The sequence below is a fragment of the Oculina patagonica genome, chromosome 2, assembly GCF_052425735.1.
Source record: "Oculina patagonica isolate OP01 chromosome 2, crgOcupat, whole genome shotgun sequence".
Classification (NCBI taxonomy): domain Eukaryota; kingdom Metazoa; phylum Cnidaria; class Anthozoa; order Scleractinia; family Oculinidae; genus Oculina; species Oculina patagonica.
Genome location: NC_135759.1, coordinates 45,392,681 through 45,410,188, shown reverse-complemented (window position 1 = coordinate 45,410,188; position 17,508 = coordinate 45,392,681). Strand labels below are relative to the sequence as shown.

At 37.6% G+C, this 17,508-nt stretch overlaps 1 protein-coding gene and 1 non-coding gene across 2 annotated transcripts in view; one reads left to right on the top strand and one right to left on the bottom strand.

Annotated features, from left to right (window-relative positions):
* Nucleotides 1-565: 565 nt before the first annotated feature.
* Nucleotides 566-17,508, bottom strand: part of LOC144644868 (uncharacterized) — a 28,123-nt gene continuing 11,180 nt past the window's right edge. Inside the window, 21 exon segments of the mRNA XM_078504417.1 lie at nt 566-2,035; nt 2,764-2,883; nt 3,256-3,341; nt 3,930-3,981; nt 4,331-4,419; nt 4,857-4,908; nt 5,185-5,322; nt 5,778-5,915; nt 7,105-7,195; nt 8,110-8,156; nt 8,502-8,627; nt 9,311-9,387; nt 10,052-10,145; nt 10,569-10,616; nt 11,222-11,289; nt 12,593-12,745; nt 13,980-14,106; nt 14,773-14,847; nt 15,446-15,538; nt 15,642-15,710; nt 17,077-17,175. Coding sequence (XP_078360543.1) covers nt 1,961-2,035; nt 2,764-2,883; nt 3,256-3,341; nt 3,930-3,981; nt 4,331-4,419; nt 4,857-4,908; nt 5,185-5,322; nt 5,778-5,915; nt 7,105-7,195; nt 8,110-8,156; nt 8,502-8,627; nt 9,311-9,387; nt 10,052-10,145; nt 10,569-10,616; nt 11,222-11,289; nt 12,593-12,745; nt 13,980-14,106; nt 14,773-14,847; nt 15,446-15,538; nt 15,642-15,710; nt 17,077-17,175 — 1,917 coding nt within the window. The 3' untranslated portion in view covers nt 566-1,960.
* On the top strand, nt 6,716-6,788 carry Trnas-gcu (transfer RNA serine (anticodon GCU)). The gene has a single exon. It is a non-coding gene; the product is annotated as a tRNA-Ser (tRNA).

Genomic DNA, 17,508 nt, shown 5'->3' with positions numbered 1-17,508 from the left:
CAGAGACGCCGCATTGTTACTTGCGCAAACAAGTAACAGTCACAACAAAGAATACCCGTCTCGGCAGGCCGTTACACTAGAAACGGACAAACCGTCTAGACGGACAAGTCGTCTTAGTGTGAAAACGGGACAGACACGGTTTTGGACGTAGAAGTTGCCTAATTTGGCCGTCGATTTGGCCGTCTAGGAAGACGATTTTCGTGGACGACTTGGTCGTCTAGACGGACAAGTCGTCTAAAAGCCGTCTTAAATTCACACTAGACGAATAAATCGTCAGACGATTTGTCCGTCCACACGATTTGTCCCGGCGTCTTCTAGTGTGAAAACAGCCATTGTAAACAGACAAAATGTCGATGAAGTTCCTGTTCGGATGGACTTTTTTTGCGCAAGTTAGAGTGACATTGGACTGACCAAGCTCAGCACTTCATCAGTATTGAATTTGCGCGAATGAATTGTTTGCGCTTAGCACGATATTCGTTTGAGCTGACCTCAACTGTCTGAACCGTGACAAGTGTTTCAAGCCAGTGCCTATTACATTGTTATATGGTTGTTCTTTATTCTCTAGCTCTATCTTCTAATTACTGCATTCATTCAAAAATGTCTGGCACTATCAACACTCACTATCTGGTATCATAAAAGCAACTTTCAACTAATACAATAAACAGTACAAAAATCTTGAAAATAGATTACTTTAAATACAAAATGAAACTGTAACTTTACTGAATGCGTTCGGATAAGATATAGCTCATCAGAAGTCGACTGTTGATTTGACCTCTCTCTATAAATTGTTTCTCAGAACCTGTTCCTAGAGGCCAGTAGAGGGCAAAAAATTTCACGCCAATGTTTAACAAGCCATTCGGCGTAAACTGCTATTATTATTCGCGTTGATATTGTATCCTTCTCTTGCGATGATCACACCTTCCTTCCAATAACAAAAACCGTTTTGATTCACTTCCATAATAAACCTGTTCTTACAAGTTCTTCTTCGTGAAAGCTGCTGACCAAGATATCCGAAAGCGCAAAGTTACAAGTTACAACGGGTTACAGAATATACACCCTGCATTCTGCAACCGAGAATTACAAATCGGACACAGCCAACAAAATATACATGTTGTCATTGACTCGAGGCCAATCTAGTCAACATTAAAACAAGACTTATTGCCTTTTATCAAACCTTAATATACTGCAAATATTTCGTATCAAAAATTCAATATCTGATTATTGGAAATCCTATTATCTTTTTGCTTTATTTAAAAGCTGTCAAGTTTTTGGATATGTAAAGCCTTCCTCAGTTGAGATATATCCTAACACTAAACCTAAAGTGAAGGAACAATACTCAGGATACATCTTACTTAGCGGGGCTCAAAATCTACACAAAGTTGTATTTAATTTCTTCACCTTATCCTACCCTTATTTATATACAAACGAAACCTAATTTTACTTCTTATTATTGCAACGCAGGGCATACATATTTTTATTAACGTAAATGAATGGAATTGCGTTTGTGTAAAATTATTAACAGAACTACTCTGTGGCACACTTTTACTGTATAATGAAATATTATGTACAACAGATTGTGTAATCACTATGTAGCCCAGTCGACTCCCTTTTTAAGACTACTTCAACAAAGGTGCCATTTAGACAATGCCAACCTAGTCGCCATTTAGACAACGCGGAAACTAAGCACTTCATTCAAGTGCATAGTTCTCTGAGGCAGACAAGTGGAGGTGTCTACACCTCAATGGTAGCAGTCCACTTGTCCATCAGTACAGTCCACGGATAAGAGAGTTGACTGCTCTGTCTAGCTACAACATAGGCACAAAACGCACATGAGGGAGTTCCCCCTTCCTGCCATTTTCCCAACCATTATTCATAGTATACATTTAAAAACAATTCAATACAATTAATTAACAGCTCTACTAGCCATCAGTAGAGCTCTAGTTCATCATTTGATCTACCATCATCTCCTTTGAATAAGAGGTAGCTCAATAACAACAACACTTGATACATCCACGTGCTGACCTTCATGCCAAACCTGACAAAAAAAACAAACAGACTGAAAGTTACAACTGAGTTTTGAAAAGTGCACTAATATCGTTTTATAATAATATTGTTCAGTGAGTATCTAATTATTTAATTCCACACCGAGAAAGAAACAAATTAGCCCAATACCACACTTTTCATCTCAGTTATATAGACACTTTAAGCAAGCTTTTTACTAGCTAGCAAAATAACTCAAAATTAGCCTAATAACGACAATGCTATCTGTTCATCTGTACATATTTTTTTCTAGCAGAAATTCAAAATCAACCCGTTTCAAAGCTATTTACAAGAGAAGGGAACTTGGAATCCATTTTTAGATGCATTTTAGTGCGCGCGTGGTATGTACAATGTATATCTCATTTAGGTAGGAACACACGAGGCGACAAATCACTGCAACAAGTCGCCTCGTGTGACAAGGTGTATGTTTGCGACAATCTTTGTCGCTGCGATCAGTCGCACAACAAAATGAGCGAAAGCAGCGTTGTCGCAGCGTGTGCGCACTTCTGTGACAAGTCGCTCCGACAAAATATAAATTTGCCAATGAGAGAGCGTCATGCATTTTTGCCATATTGAATTGGAAATCTAGTTCACATTTCCACTCTTCCAAATTCGCTGCGTGTGCACCGAACAAGCGCCTTGTAGCAGCGACTTGTTTTGAAGCACTACAGTCGGAGCGACTTGTCGCCTAGTGTGTCCTGACCTTTAGAGTCCCTCCTTTACCTGTTCTTCCATCCTTCCAGTTTTCAGTTTCTTGGTTCCTGGTCCATGTTTTCGATTTTCCTTCCATCTTCCTTCGAATTCTGTTTCACATGACAAGATTTCTCTTCCTTGGCCATGACGCTGAAATCAAAACAATACCGGCAAATTGTTCAGTGATAGTGGACCTATGTTGTCATGTCAACAAACAACATACCGTTTATACATATGCATTAGAAGCATTTATTTTATCGCTTCAATTCAATAGTACGCGCGCTCTGATTGGTTGTGAGCGGGTATTATTTTCTTGTAATGACCCGGCATTATGAAATTTTTTCTCGGCTCGACGATTTTTGAGTTTAAGTAAAAGCTACTAAAATGTAACTATCTTTCAATAACTGAAACTTCTGCCATATGGGATTCTTAATCATGTTACGATGATTTGAAAAGTTCGTTAAATGGGCCACAATAAAACTACTGGGTACACCAGTTAATGTGAATGGGTCTTTTATTCACCATATTATCTTTCCATTCTCCTTCGTATGTCCCTTCAGTAGTTTGCTCGACACCTTTACCGTGTTTATGTCCATTTTGCCACTCCCCTAAACAACAAGAAAAAGCCATAAATAAATAAAGGTCCTAAAGCATCTACAACAATTTCAAGTGGCTGTTTTACCGCTTCTTTATTTTATTACAGGGCCAAAATATTAAAGATGTAATAAAAAAAACACCGTTCAAATGGATACGCAAAGTGACCTTGGACAGCAAAATACTACAGCTACTTTAAAATTCAGTAAAAGTAAAATATATCATACGAGGTGTTTACCATTTGGCAAAATAAACCAATTGGAATGTCCACTGAATAATGGTAAGTGTTTTTTCTAAAAACAGCAAACCAACTGAAAGAGCTTGCGCTTAGCATTTATAATTTAGTTTTAGGTTTTTATTTTTCCCTGATGGGAGACTGGAAACGGGAGAAATGAACAAATGGTACGGAATTTTCCAACAGTTCGTACCAACCTCAAAACGAAAGGACTACCTCACAATAAAGTCCACAATTTCTGAACGAATTTTCCTAAAAAATACTGTTCCATTTGCTTTCCATCCGAAATTTCAAGGATTTTTGGTTAAATAGTAAGCACCCACGGTATCATACTACAGATAGGATGCCACAAAATGTCCCAACGTACCTTCATAACGATATCCAGCAGACGGGTCAGTGTACATGCCACGCCCATTTTGCTGTAAAATGACAAAATGGGGAAAATGTAAGTTTCAAAAGTTAAGCAAGTTTTTGACAAGTGAACAGCGCAAGGAAAACTGTTACTGGTCACATTCAATTATGTAACGTTTAAAACTGGAAAGTTCATTGTAAAAAACTAAGTTTCGGCGTGCTGCCTTCATCAGTAGTAGTAACTACTACTGTGAGGTAGCCTGCTTAGTTTGTACATCTTCCGCCTTACGTTACATAATTCAATGTGGTCATTTAAATAACGCTGCGCGGGACATTTTCGTTTAAACTGTTACTGGTGTCAAGTGCGGGAAAACATGGAACCGGTGACAAGCGCGGGCAACACGCAAAGTAAATTACCTTGTCGAATTCCCAGTGTCCACAGTAGCTGGCTCCATTGGCAAATGTTAACACTCCTTCTCCGTGTCTCAAGCCCAACATCCACTCCCCTGAGATGTCAAACCAACAACTGACTTTGATAAGTTTGCAAATTTCGATTTTGTGAAAACTTAGTTCTCTCAGTTAGGATCTGCCAGGGCTTTTTGGTAAACGGTATACAGGGGGATTTTAAATTGGGTATACAGTATTTCACGCTAAAATCTGGCTTTTTATGGGTATAAAGTATGCTGTGTTTTTCCAAATTCTAGCATTTTGTCATGATTTTGAGGGAAAATTAAGGTATACTGAGTACATGTTTTCCAGGTATATAGAAAAAAAAAAAAAAAAAAAAAAAAACGACAACTGTCGATGATATTGGTATACCATTTACCCCCCCCCCCCCCCCCCCTGCCGACCCTGCTCAGTTACAAAAGCACATAAAAACCAGTCACTGCACTCTGACAAGGCATCGCTACGAAAACAGTGTGAATATTACGATGAAACCAACCTTCAAACTTGCTCTTTTTGTCACTATACACCATCGTTCCTTTTTTATGGCGCTAGAAAGAAAAACAAAAAAATTATTTTCATTTTATGTTAATGTCAACTGGCTGCCTGGCTCCACTAGCCCTTATGGTAATTCCAGACAGCTAGTACTCTTACTTTATATAAATTTTCTATCTGTATTAATATTCATGTAAGTGCAAGAGTACATTAAAAGTTGTTGTTGTTGTTGCAGAAAGCACGTGTCCACGAAGGTCACGTTACACGAGTGTTCTAAAAGGCTCTTTAGTAATATGTGCATCAAATGTATGAAAATAAAAGTCAATTGTTACCAGTCCGTTGGCCCAGTTGCCTTCATACACTGATCCATCCTTGTACGTCATCTTGCCAAGCTTACTGCGCAAGTCATATTCAAACACGCCTTCATACGTATCACCATTACTGTACTTCATGACGCCCTGGCCAAACCTCTGAAAATAAAACATTACAATGGTTAAGATCACTTTGTTAACCAGTTTTATTATATGGCTAGAGCTTCTTAAGCTAAAACGCATGCTGTACTGGGCTTATAGTCGGGGCTAGATTTTCCCTGAATGCTGACGGCCATTATGAGTGATGCTTATGCGTATAGCGAGGCAAAGAGAGCCACAAAAAAATTCTTGTTTACTCTAACTAGCTGGGGATCGTAGTTACTGCTAGAAAATTATCGCCTCAGCTCGTGCCATAAAGACCTTACGACCTGAGGCAATATTCTCAGAGTATGACCCTAGCATTTGGCCCGGTTTATACATTTCGCTGCTAAAAAATCAAAAATAACAACAAAATAAAGAATTTTACTCTGAAAAAAATATTGCAACCGCTTTTATTCGTATGGTAGTCAAAAGACAAACATAAGAAAGAAATGTAATTAATTGTAATTAATTACCGTGTTTTTGAACCAGTTGCCATCGTAACAGTCGCCATTAGAGTACGTCATACGTCCTTTGCCGTTGATGTGATCCCCACTCCACCCTCCAGCGTAATGAGTGCCATCTGAACTGCTGAACTCACCTTGACCACCTCGCTATGTCAAAAGAATTCAATAAAAAGTTAACACTTTTTAGGGGATGACGTAAGTCGATCGTCTTATGTCATGAGGCGGTCGGTGGGACACGTCGATCTGTACTGCATTCTGTTGCGCTTGACCGATGAATAGAACCGAATGGGACTGAGAAACTAGCTACAGGATGTTACGCGAACAGAGATCAAGTTAACAAGAAATCGCCACGAAAAACACGAAGCAATATACTCCTAGAAAGTTAGAAAGGGGTAATACAAAGTATAAACGAAAGATACAACTTATTAATTTGATAAGTTCTATTGAATTTCGTGGACAGACGATCACATCTCTAAATTTTTTTTATACAGTGGGCTGTGTGGTCGGTCTGTGAACAATTACGCGACAGCTCTTGACCATCGCATGTCGCAGGCAAGAAGTATGGTATATCGGATGTGACGCTACATTATCAATTCGGCTATTTTAAATTACTTTCCAACAGATCAAGGATTACCCTGCCTTACTAAATAAACTTTAACGTGATCCTACATGTACCAGTTGTGGAAAACATTGCAAATCGATTTTTCCTTTCAGCGCAAAATGCTATGCTGTAACCAAAGTAGTTCAATAGAATATTATCTTTTATTTGTTGATGTAAAATAACGTTTTACTTAACTATTTCAGGGGGTAGGGCTACATTACTGCCAAAATGGTAATGGTAACAAATTACACAACTACGGTCGGTATATATTGATCCTGATCACAGCTGAATTTTTCCCTGTGGGATTACATAAAATGTACAGTCTGTGTAATGTAGCCCTACCGCCGCCTGGTTAGCTCAGTTGGTAGAGCGCCGGACTGCTGTGCGGGAGGTCGTGGGTTCGAACCCCAGACCGGACCAACACTCAGGGTCTTAAAATAACTGAGGAGAATGTGCTGCCTTTGTAATTACATCTGCAAATGGTTAGACATTCTAGTCTTCTCGGAAAAGGACGATAAACCGTAGGTCCCGTCTCCTGTATCTTCAGTCTTATAACAGGGGACGTTAAAGAACCCACACACTATTCGCAAAGAGTAGGGCACGAAGTTCCCGGTGTTGTGGTCTGGCCTTTGTGTGGTAATTTACAGTGTGTACAGCGCATTTGAACATTACATATGAAAAATGCGCTATATAAATTGATTATCATTAAAGAGATTTAAGCTGTTGATCACAAACCTGACTGTCCACCCACTGTCCTTTATAAACAGATCCATTTGCATATTTCATGTGTCCTTGGCCGCTGATTCGGTCATTAGCAAATTGACCACTATATAAAACAATACAAATACAATACAGTCAACTTTCTCTAAAACGAACATCTTCGGGACCGGCTCCAACTGTCTATCTAGAGAGGTGTCCATCTTATAGGGAGTTAAGTTACAGTAAAATGACTGAAAAACGGCAGGGACGGGACCAACACCAGGAGTTCGTCTTGTGGAGGTGTCCGTTAAGAGAGAGTTGACTGTAACTCAAAGACTCAAAGGAAAGTGTAGAGTTTTGTGTGTGCATGTCAGTTGCATTCCATTGGACAATGTGGTATAGTGACATTATACACATCTCGAGTTCTCAAAACTTCAGGGGAAACGAAAATTGCTTCGAGAATTCGGGAGTTTCAAGAAACGGAGGGTTCGAGTTTCGGGATTCTACTATACTATGCCATATCTTGAATCCTATGAGTGTAGCAAACAAACAGGATTCTACAGTATAGTAAAGAACAAAAACAAGCCAACACTATTAGGACTACTCAACTAATGAAAAATCAATCTGCAAGACAAAATTAATACACGAGACAACCAAAATGTGTTTTTTATCATAATTATTCAAAACACCTGAACAAGAGAGCATAAAATCAAAGAGAATATGTAATCCAGAAAGTTCCCGTTATGTTTGTGTTAGATCACTGTAGATGTTAAATATGTAGTACCACAAAAGAGATTTTATTTTGTGCATTGCATGAATTTGCTATGCAGTTTATTTGACTATTGACTTAAGTTTAAGATGAATGCAAAACGAGGAGATTGTTAAGTGCAACTAATTTCCAGTCTGCAATGTTGATCTAAAAATAACTCGAGAGGCAACGTGATTGATGTAAGCAGAAAGTAGAGTAATCTTTCTCATTGTTTGGTTTAAATTTTTTTTCGAAATCTTTGCCTATTTGTAAATTCAAATTTTAAAACATACCTGTACTCATCACCATTGGGAAAGTGCATTTTTCCTTTACCATGTTTCTTTTTAAAAGAAAAAAAAACCCACATATCTCAACATTTATGTTCAGCATACATTTGAAGTTGATTTTGTAAGATAGTGATGTTCCATATCAACATTTCTCGTTCGTTCAACCACTGGAATTCAATAACTTGCTCACGTTTTTCATAACGCATTTGTAAACAAGATAAGTTGAAAATATCAAAATTCAAATCCTTCATAGTTTACATCTAACATTGGCTAAAAAACCATTTCAAAATGCACCTGAAGATGATTATATAAGAGAAGACACTATATCAGGGAGTCATTTTTTTCAGGGCTCTATCGTACATCCAGATTAATGGCGAACATGCTCTCTACACACTCACCTTGCTGTGTATCCACTCTCCTTTGTACGTCAGTCCACTGACACAACGCAATTCACCAATGCCTTCGATTTCATTGTGATCAAATTCTCCTGTAAACCGGTCACCATTTTTAAAGGTGATCCCACCCTAAACCGACATAGAAAGAATCAAGGTGGTGTAAGATAGGTAATGAACGTTTATTCGTTTGTCTCACGATAGAATCGCTTTGAGATGTTGATCGCGACGTTTCGACTGCAATACTGCTAGTCTTCATCAGGCGATGAGGTCGATTGTTTACGCGTCGCTATTTATGCGTGTTATGCACGTTGGTTCATACACAATTAACACATCAACCTACGCATATTGTTAATTAGCTAACAAGTAATGGCAAATGCAAATAATAAGTTTTTTGTTACCATTTTTGTGACTTTGAGCCAAAGGTTTACAAACAGCAAATGTCTTAAACCAAACAAATATACAATATCTTACATTGCCTAATCGGAAGTAAAAAAGTACAATCAAAACGTATTATTTCATCTATCTACTTAATAGGAATCTTATTGTAGACTGAGGCTAGTGGAATATTTTAATTGGGAAGAAAAGTAAACACTTGTCCAATGGAAAGTAGCGTGGTTGGACTTGTTGTAGGCAGACGAATTAATGCCACCGAGAAAAACCTTCAAACTAGCCTATGAAGGGTCCAAATTGGACAACATATTTTGCTTGTACCCTGTTTATTTATTTATCAGCACAGGTGTAGAAGGCTACAGGTACAATATACAAACCACAATCCATGAAATAAATAAATTAAAAAACTTATTTGATATTACCTGGCCATGCATATCACCCATGTACCACTGACCATGATAAACATCACCACTGGTATACTCCATTGTGCCAACACCATCTGAAGCCAAGCAAAAATAAAACCCTTAAATTTTACAAGTGCTTGAAAGTAAGTCCATCCCAGCTCTAATAAAACAGTCTTGCTTAGTGTGCCAACCAGTCGCTTCGCCCGAGCTAATTCGCCCAGACTTTAGATATCTTTGTTAATTTAAATGTTTTGGTGGCTCAGCTAAAGAAAAATCAGTAATATTTAATATTAACTTATATCTTTTGGTGAATCGACTCATAGTCCTGGCTTTCGGGCGAAACGACCGCAATTCCCTAGTGCAACCCTTTGCCTGTTCCCAAAACAGATTAAAGAAGATAAAATTGTGCATAAGGACAGCAAGTAAAACACAAAAAGCTGCAGAAACCAAACTGAAAAAAAAAAAAAAACAGACATGTACTGTACACTATGTGGAAAGAGATGGTAGTGTGCAATAACTATGATCTCTGTAAAGACTTGCTATCAATGAACTGGTAAAAATTGAGTTGAAGTCACATCACTGCTAGCCCACAAGCACCGAAAGACCCATAGATGAATATGTCAGATACCAGTGGTGCTGGGTATGGACACTTGCTCTGGAAAACCTGATGTGATGCTCCTTATAGCAAGCATTCAGACATCACTTGCTATTAAGAACATACCATCCGATAACAAAATAATGTGGCAGTTTATAACATACGCTGTTTGTCGTCAAGCCATTCTCCTCTGTACTTGTCTCCACTGTTGTATATCAGCTCGCCCCATCCATTGCGTTCATCATCTTCCCAAAGACCCTGACAAGAAAACCTCAGCTAAATTAAAAATACAACACCTCAATTCTTCCTCCTCCATAATAATACAATGTCCTCTCCAGATGGTCTCTAAGAAACTGTTCTCCCATATAGTAATGAAAGCTTTTTCATTTGCTAGGTAAACTTGTCGTATGTGATTCTGATACTTTACTCCTCAAAATAAACATAAGAAACATACTTTGACTTTATTAGTAATTGTTCACCTTCGAGTGAACATGCTTTTTTGTCATAGTGGTTTTGTGACTTACAAAGCCAGTCATGATTTATTCACAACAATGTTTGGATCAAATTGCATAATATTCTTGTAGTAAGCCTTGCTATTTGTTCTGAATCTTTATTATAAACTTTGAGGTCAAAACAACATTATTTAATAACCTGGGCATATCACAAATCTTAGATACGTACCTGATATCTTGCCTGGTTTGGCCAGGAAAGTGTTCCTTCACCATGTCGCTGAAAGAACAACACAAACGTTTATGTTGTACATGTTGCCTTTTTAACATTACCAAGTATCTTTTTGGTCAGGATTCAATAATTTCCACTTACACTTCACAAGGAGCCACTCTCTTGATCTGAGTTAACGATCGACAAAACTTCAGATAATAAATGTTTATTTATGTCTGGTTTAGGTCAGCTTCTGTACGGTCATATACCATGTTTTTTCTACATTAATAGGAAGACATGGTTACCTAATGGTTAGTGCCTGGTTGGGGCACTGCGTTGTGTTCTTGGGCAAGACACTTACAGGTATACTCTCACACCCAGGTGTATAAACTGGTACTGACGAATTTAATGCTGGGGGGTAACCCTGCAGTGGACTAGCATCCCATCCAGAGGGGAGTAGAAATTCTCCTAGTCACTCCTACATGTACTACGGAAACTGGGACAAGCTTCAGCATGATAGGCCATTAGGCTCATGGAGACTTTTTACTTTACTTTCAACATTTATGTTATTCATTTTGTACAAGAGACTGCTTAGATGGTTCTATGTCAAATTCCAGTGTGCTTCTTTTGGTTTCTTTTTCACCATAAGACAAATCACTTTTTTGTTTATATACCTTTCCTGACACAAAATTGCCAGAAAAAATCCGGCCATCTTTGTAAGTGAAGTTTGCCTTGCGGCTCTCTGAAATAACAACAAGATACCCATCATTAAACGAATTTAAGTTAATTAAAATAGGAATTATTTATAGGCAATTGGCTAAAAGTCTGTCAGTAATAGAAGGTGGTGGCCTACTGGTTAGTGCACTGGACTTTGGACTTTGGACTGAGTGGTTGCACTACAGATGGGTACTGAGAATTTGTAAGTGCAGCCTGACAGAATGCTGGAGAGTTTGGGCCTGTTTACATGATTCCAGAATGACTTTCATTCCAGAATGTAACTCGTTAAGGAATGAAGTTTGATCTGCATTCACATGACAGAGTCGACCAGCTCAATCTAAGGCATTTTCACAAACGCGGTTTTTGTGTGTAATCAAAACAAGGTGGGACATGTTTCACGTCAGATCAAAACAAGATGGCGCATGTTTGGCGAAAACATGTTATTGTGACAATAAAATGGCCGACCATAGAGCTGCTTCTTTAGGCTAAACAGTAAATGCCATAATTTTTCACTCTGAATTCAAAATGTGGCCTCTGTATGCCATTTCGTGAGATGTGATTTCATCTCAGAACCAATTTTAATTGTTCTTTGTTTACATGATACCAAAATGAAACGTCATTCCAGGACGAAAATTTCATTCTGGAAGGAAAACCAGGATGAACTCATTCTGGAATGGCTTGACTTCCATCTTGGTATCATGTAAACAGATATAAAGTATTAATGGGATGGAATTAACTGTCCGAAATCATGTAAACAGGCCCTAACTTGCGAAAGTTTAGCTTTGCGTTGAATTAAGTTAAAAAAAAAAATAAAATTCTGAGAGCTATGAACCACTTGCACTTAAAAGGTTTTCCTTACATCTTTGTATTTCACACAAGTATGTTTGACCCCCATGTATTGGAATGGGCTACAACAAGCAAACAAATGGGATGTTGACGAATCTTGTAAAAATTTAACACAATGACAACAGCAAGGGATAAAACGATACAAAATATCCATGAATTATACTTTGCTAACAAGCATGTGTAAGCTACCGGTATTCTACATTCTCACACACCACTGATAGCCATGATAGGCCGACCACCACAACTTGACCTTTATTACAAACTTAACAAAACCATGTACATCATGCATCACAGGGAAAATAATTATTATTAAACAATGGCAAAGCTAACAAAATGATAAAGTGCCAACTAAAAATCTTTGGGCGGACGCAACAAAAACAACTGCCTGCCAAAAGTCACATGACCCTTTCCCAGGTCCCAGGCAGTGTGTGAGAAAAACATTTTCACTTTGTTTCACTCAGCAAGTGGAAAATAACACTTACCAATTTCATTCCTCTCTGTTGCTTCTTCTCCATGTAAGGCCATGGCAATTCTCGTGCGTAGTTTCTGCAGCCAAGCTTTCTTTTCTGTCTTTGTTCCAGCATCCAGAACATAAGATTGCTCAGGGGTGTAGATCTCCAGAGAATCTTCTTTTGCTGAGGAAGCAAGTCCACTGTAACTATGCTGTGTTTTCAAAGTTTGTAATGGCTCACATGCAGTATATTTGGTGTTTAAAATAAATTTTGTCAGTAGATCTTAAACTCAAAGGTAAGAAATGATCCTTGCAATGCAAAAAAAATTCTAAGCCTGAAAATGTTTACAGCTTCAACAGAATTTAAACCTGTGACCTCTGCAATACAAGTGGGATGCTCAATTACGGTATGAGTTGAATTCATATACGACACGTCATCCTATTCTTCCACAGGAAAATAAGAACTCACAATTGACCTTGCTCCAAATGTGTAGCTTCTTCTTTCTCAGAGAAATTAGATACAGCTACACTTGTAAATCCGAGGTGAAATAAAGGTGATGTGATGTTCTGCATTGCACTGCTATTGTGGAGGTCACAAGTTCAAATCCCGTTGAAGCCCTGAAATTTTTCAGCCTTTTTTCTTTGCAACTTCTTTAATTCTTGCAGTTTCACTGCAAGGGTCATTTCTTTAACTTTACACCTACCTTATTAAAGCAAATTAACGCTTCATGAAATCAACACGAATTTCAAAATTTCGCGCCGTTAATTAAGTGGAGTGTTAATTTCCACGACCTTAATTTCCATTATTTTGGCCCCAATTTCTCGATACAGTCCAGATGTTCTTGTCTAATAGGAAAAAAGCATTATTTCACCAGGGTGGATGCTCAAAGCAGTCAGATTCCATCAGTTAACCCATATGTTTGGGTTAAGCATAACAATCACTGTTTCCGTCTTGGATTTTACACCTAGTGTTGAAATAAACTTGTTCCTGTTGTCTCAACAAGTGTTCCTCTTTGTGTATGTCACGTTAATTTCCTTCATTATGAAATGTTACCCTCTACTTCCCGTTAATTTCCTTTATTGGGAAGTAATTTTTTCATTCGATTCACGTTAATTTAAGTCACGTTAATTTCAAATACCTTAATTAACACAAGCGTTAATTTCCTATAATAAGGTATTCACAGCTCAATACAAATTCTTTTGTCTACTTCAGAACATGTCGAACTTACAAGCCTATTTTAAGTGACATCAGTTACAGATCTGATTTATTACAGTATGCCTTCCATCACAGTGTTCCCACAATTTTTGTCAAAAAAACACTTCAGTCGTTTTATTTGAAATACATAATATAAAGTATCTTTAAGTACTAGTCAGAATGGAACCATTGATAATGGAAATATAAATTTACACAGGCAAACCTGATTGAGGATTGTTGCCTTCAAGATCCATGCACCACAGGGTACCCAACTCAAGCTTAACATAGTCAAGAGTATACTTAGTTACAGCTTTTGGAGCAAACACCAGGATGTCGTTAAATAGCAAGCACTAAATGGAGACAGTAATACAAACAGAAAATACATTTATTTATTGACCACATCCCCCCAAAATTTTTTTTTTTAAAAAAAAAAAAAAAAAAAAAAAAAAAAAAAAATTTTTTTTTTTTTTTCAAAAAAAGGCGGGCCCCCCGCCGCCGGCGGGGAGAAAGAAGGAGAAAAATATTTTTTTTTTTTAAAAAAAATTGGCCGCGGTTGGGAAAAATCTGAAGAGGAAAGAAAAAAAAAAAAAGAAGAAAGTCCCCAAAAAAAAAATTTTTTAAAGGGCCGCCCCACAAAATTTTTTTTACACAAAAAATTTAAATATGGGGGGGGGCGTTTAAAAAATTTTCCCCCCTTTTTTTTTGTGTGGAAAAAATTTTTTTTTTTTTAACCTGTTTTTTTTCGCTGTGAAAATAAAAATTTGCAAAAATTATTTATATATTTTTTGCATTGCTTATTTCAGCGCCGTGAATATTGTGAATAATGATTGCCGTGTCTACGACAACTGTCTGTGTCTCCATCGAGTTATAGAAACACAATATTTAACCAAACAGCGCACGTATTTACTTTGTGCTATTTTCTAAATGTTTTTATAATGTGAGGTTCAAATTACCCCAACATGCATGATAGAAATATTCACCAGAGAGACATGCAAGGAAGGCTTGCAAATCAATACCTGACGAGTCTTCTTGTTTCCACACAACACAACATCAGCTTCTTTGATAAGCGCACGTCCTGGCACATAAAATGCCTGTCAAAAAATGGACACACATGTAAAGATACTTATCTTCAAATAATGAAACAACTGCTTAACTATGTTACTGTATTTTCTTGATTAAACGCCGGACCCCGATTAAACGCCGGCCTCGTATAAATGCCGGGTCAAAATTGCTAATTTTTAAAAAAAAGCTGGAGGAGTTTGTTCAAGGTCCCGGTGATTATTTGAGGTCAAGCTAGCATATAAAAATATGTTCTGTTTGTCACAAATTTTGATTGCAACATAAACACGTTCAATCCGCAATAATGTACCTTTGGCTAATTATTAACTCTGGATACCCAGAGACAGTTTTTCAAGGCAGAACAAAGAGAAAATTCATTCTACCTTGACAAACTGCCCCTTGGTCTCAGAGATCGGCAACAATAAATCAATCTGAAAAATTGACAGAAAATTGCAGTCCGTTAATAAACGCTGGGCCCCAAGTAAACGCCGGCTTCAAATAAACGCCGGGTCCACCAAGCCAAGTTTGAAATAAACACCGGGGGCGTTTAATTGAGAAAATATGGTACATTCTTCCTTGCTACCAAAGCTAATTGAATTAAATGCCTGGACTTCTTTTTATAAATCTCACCTTCACTCCTTGGACTGTTGTTCTCAGCTCTGCCATTGCTTTTAGACCAACTGTTGTTTGTAGTTGGTTGTTAATGTACACAGCAAGGTCACTCTTTGTAAACATGAAAAAAGTGATAAGATTTTATCAATAATAATCCTTTGTAAATGCCATGTAGCAATTGTGACAAAATAACATATACACACTGTCTAGTTACCATTTTTGTCAAAGCTTTGTTTAAGTTGCCATGGTCAGGATGATTTTCAGGTGTCCTTTTAAAAATATCCTGAAAAGGAAGTGCAACCATTAAATAATAGTTTTGTTGTTTGCAAGAGATTTTTAGTAAAGTGGGATCTACAAATTTATATGTAACTACAATATTATCACTTGTAAAGTTTGCCTTGTTGCGAAGGGAACTTGCAGCACTCTGAGAAAGGAGAAAATGATTACTCGCACTGCATGCCAGGCTTGATTGACACAAGCCAAATAAGGAAGGATTTTACTAGGGTAAGACAGCAGAGGTGAATGAAGGCTCATATAATGGCAGCTTGCCAACATATTAACCTTTATTTTATGCAAAATATCTAAAATTTATTATAATGTAGTACCAGAAAATATCCAATTCGCTCATATTTGGGGAAAGGATCAATGATATTTGCTGGAACTACAGTTGACTCCCATAACTCAAACCGTCAAGGGAAAGTGAAAAAGGTTAAAGTTATCGGGAGTTTGAGTTAACAGGGGTTATCACTTTTCGGCTAACCAATAACAACCTTAATCCTTGCAAATTTTCTAAGGTTCCAAGGATTTGAAAGAATGGGTATCACCTCCAAACAAAATGAACGTCTGTAGCATGTCATGCGTGGAAAGTACAGTTCATATTTTTAGTGGTGCTTCGGGCCACTTTGACTCATGTGCGTTTTTATCAAGATAAAACCAATGTCGACACTCGTTCTTGACAGACATGGTTCAAGTATTGAGGGTAAAATTACATATGATTCGGCCTCCTTCCAATAAGCACCCCTTTCAATGCCTCCTCATGTGTTGTGCACCCCCATTCCATATCCCCCATTCTAATACCACCCTATTTTTTATATAAGCGCCCCTATTGTGGAGAACGGCCCCTACTGGTCATTGACGTCGAATAGATAAACTCATAAACATTCACTGTATCATACATGTATATTTTTACTGCTACACTGTAAAATGAACAGTTTTTTTAAAAGTAACTGAACTTTTAACAATTTTTACTGTTACATTTCTTTATTGTTAGTTATTTTAATATTTATTAAAGTTTTTTTTTGACATTTGGTTGTTTCTCAAAAAATTAAATAAGCGCCCTGTCCCGAATAAGCGCCCTGTCTCTAATAAGCGCCCTCCCTTGAGGTGCCAAAAGTAAATAAGCGCCCCAGGTGCTAAATTCGAATCATTACGGTATATAGAAAAGGACCTGAAGGGAAAAAAATGTTTCTAAGGGAAACGAAAATTAAGCGAGAGTTCGAGTTATTGAGGGTTCAAGTTACTGAGGGTAAAATTACAGTAAATGTATGAAGGATATCCAGGGGAAATCGATTTTGGTTCGAGTTAGCACGAGCTTCGAGTTAGCGAGGATACAAGTTATCAGGAGTCAACTATACACATGAAGTCAGTACCTCTAGAAGAAGAAGATATCGTGGAATCCTCTGCACAACTGTTATCAGATAGGCTGGTAGATTTAGTCCTGGGAGACACACTGGGTGTTCATAGCAAGACTAGGCAGTAAAAATGAACCAGAATATTGTCAGTTAGTATCTTATTAGACATACCTTGAAAATGCCATTACAAATATATTATCACTTTTTAAAGGGCCCTAGTCAGCCATGACTTTTTTTTTTCTTGACATAATTATTATGGCATTTCTGGAATATTATGAATTGTCCTTCAAAAATCTCTCTTAGGGGGTCTTGCCAGCTTGAATTTTTCTGGGATGCCTTTTTGGAGTCTAGATTCGTTTGAGTAAGAAAGTCTCTTGCACACAGAAAAGATTTTAGTGTTAGTGCAAAGGGCCGGCCTGGACGCACTGGACTGACAAAATTTGCTTGGCT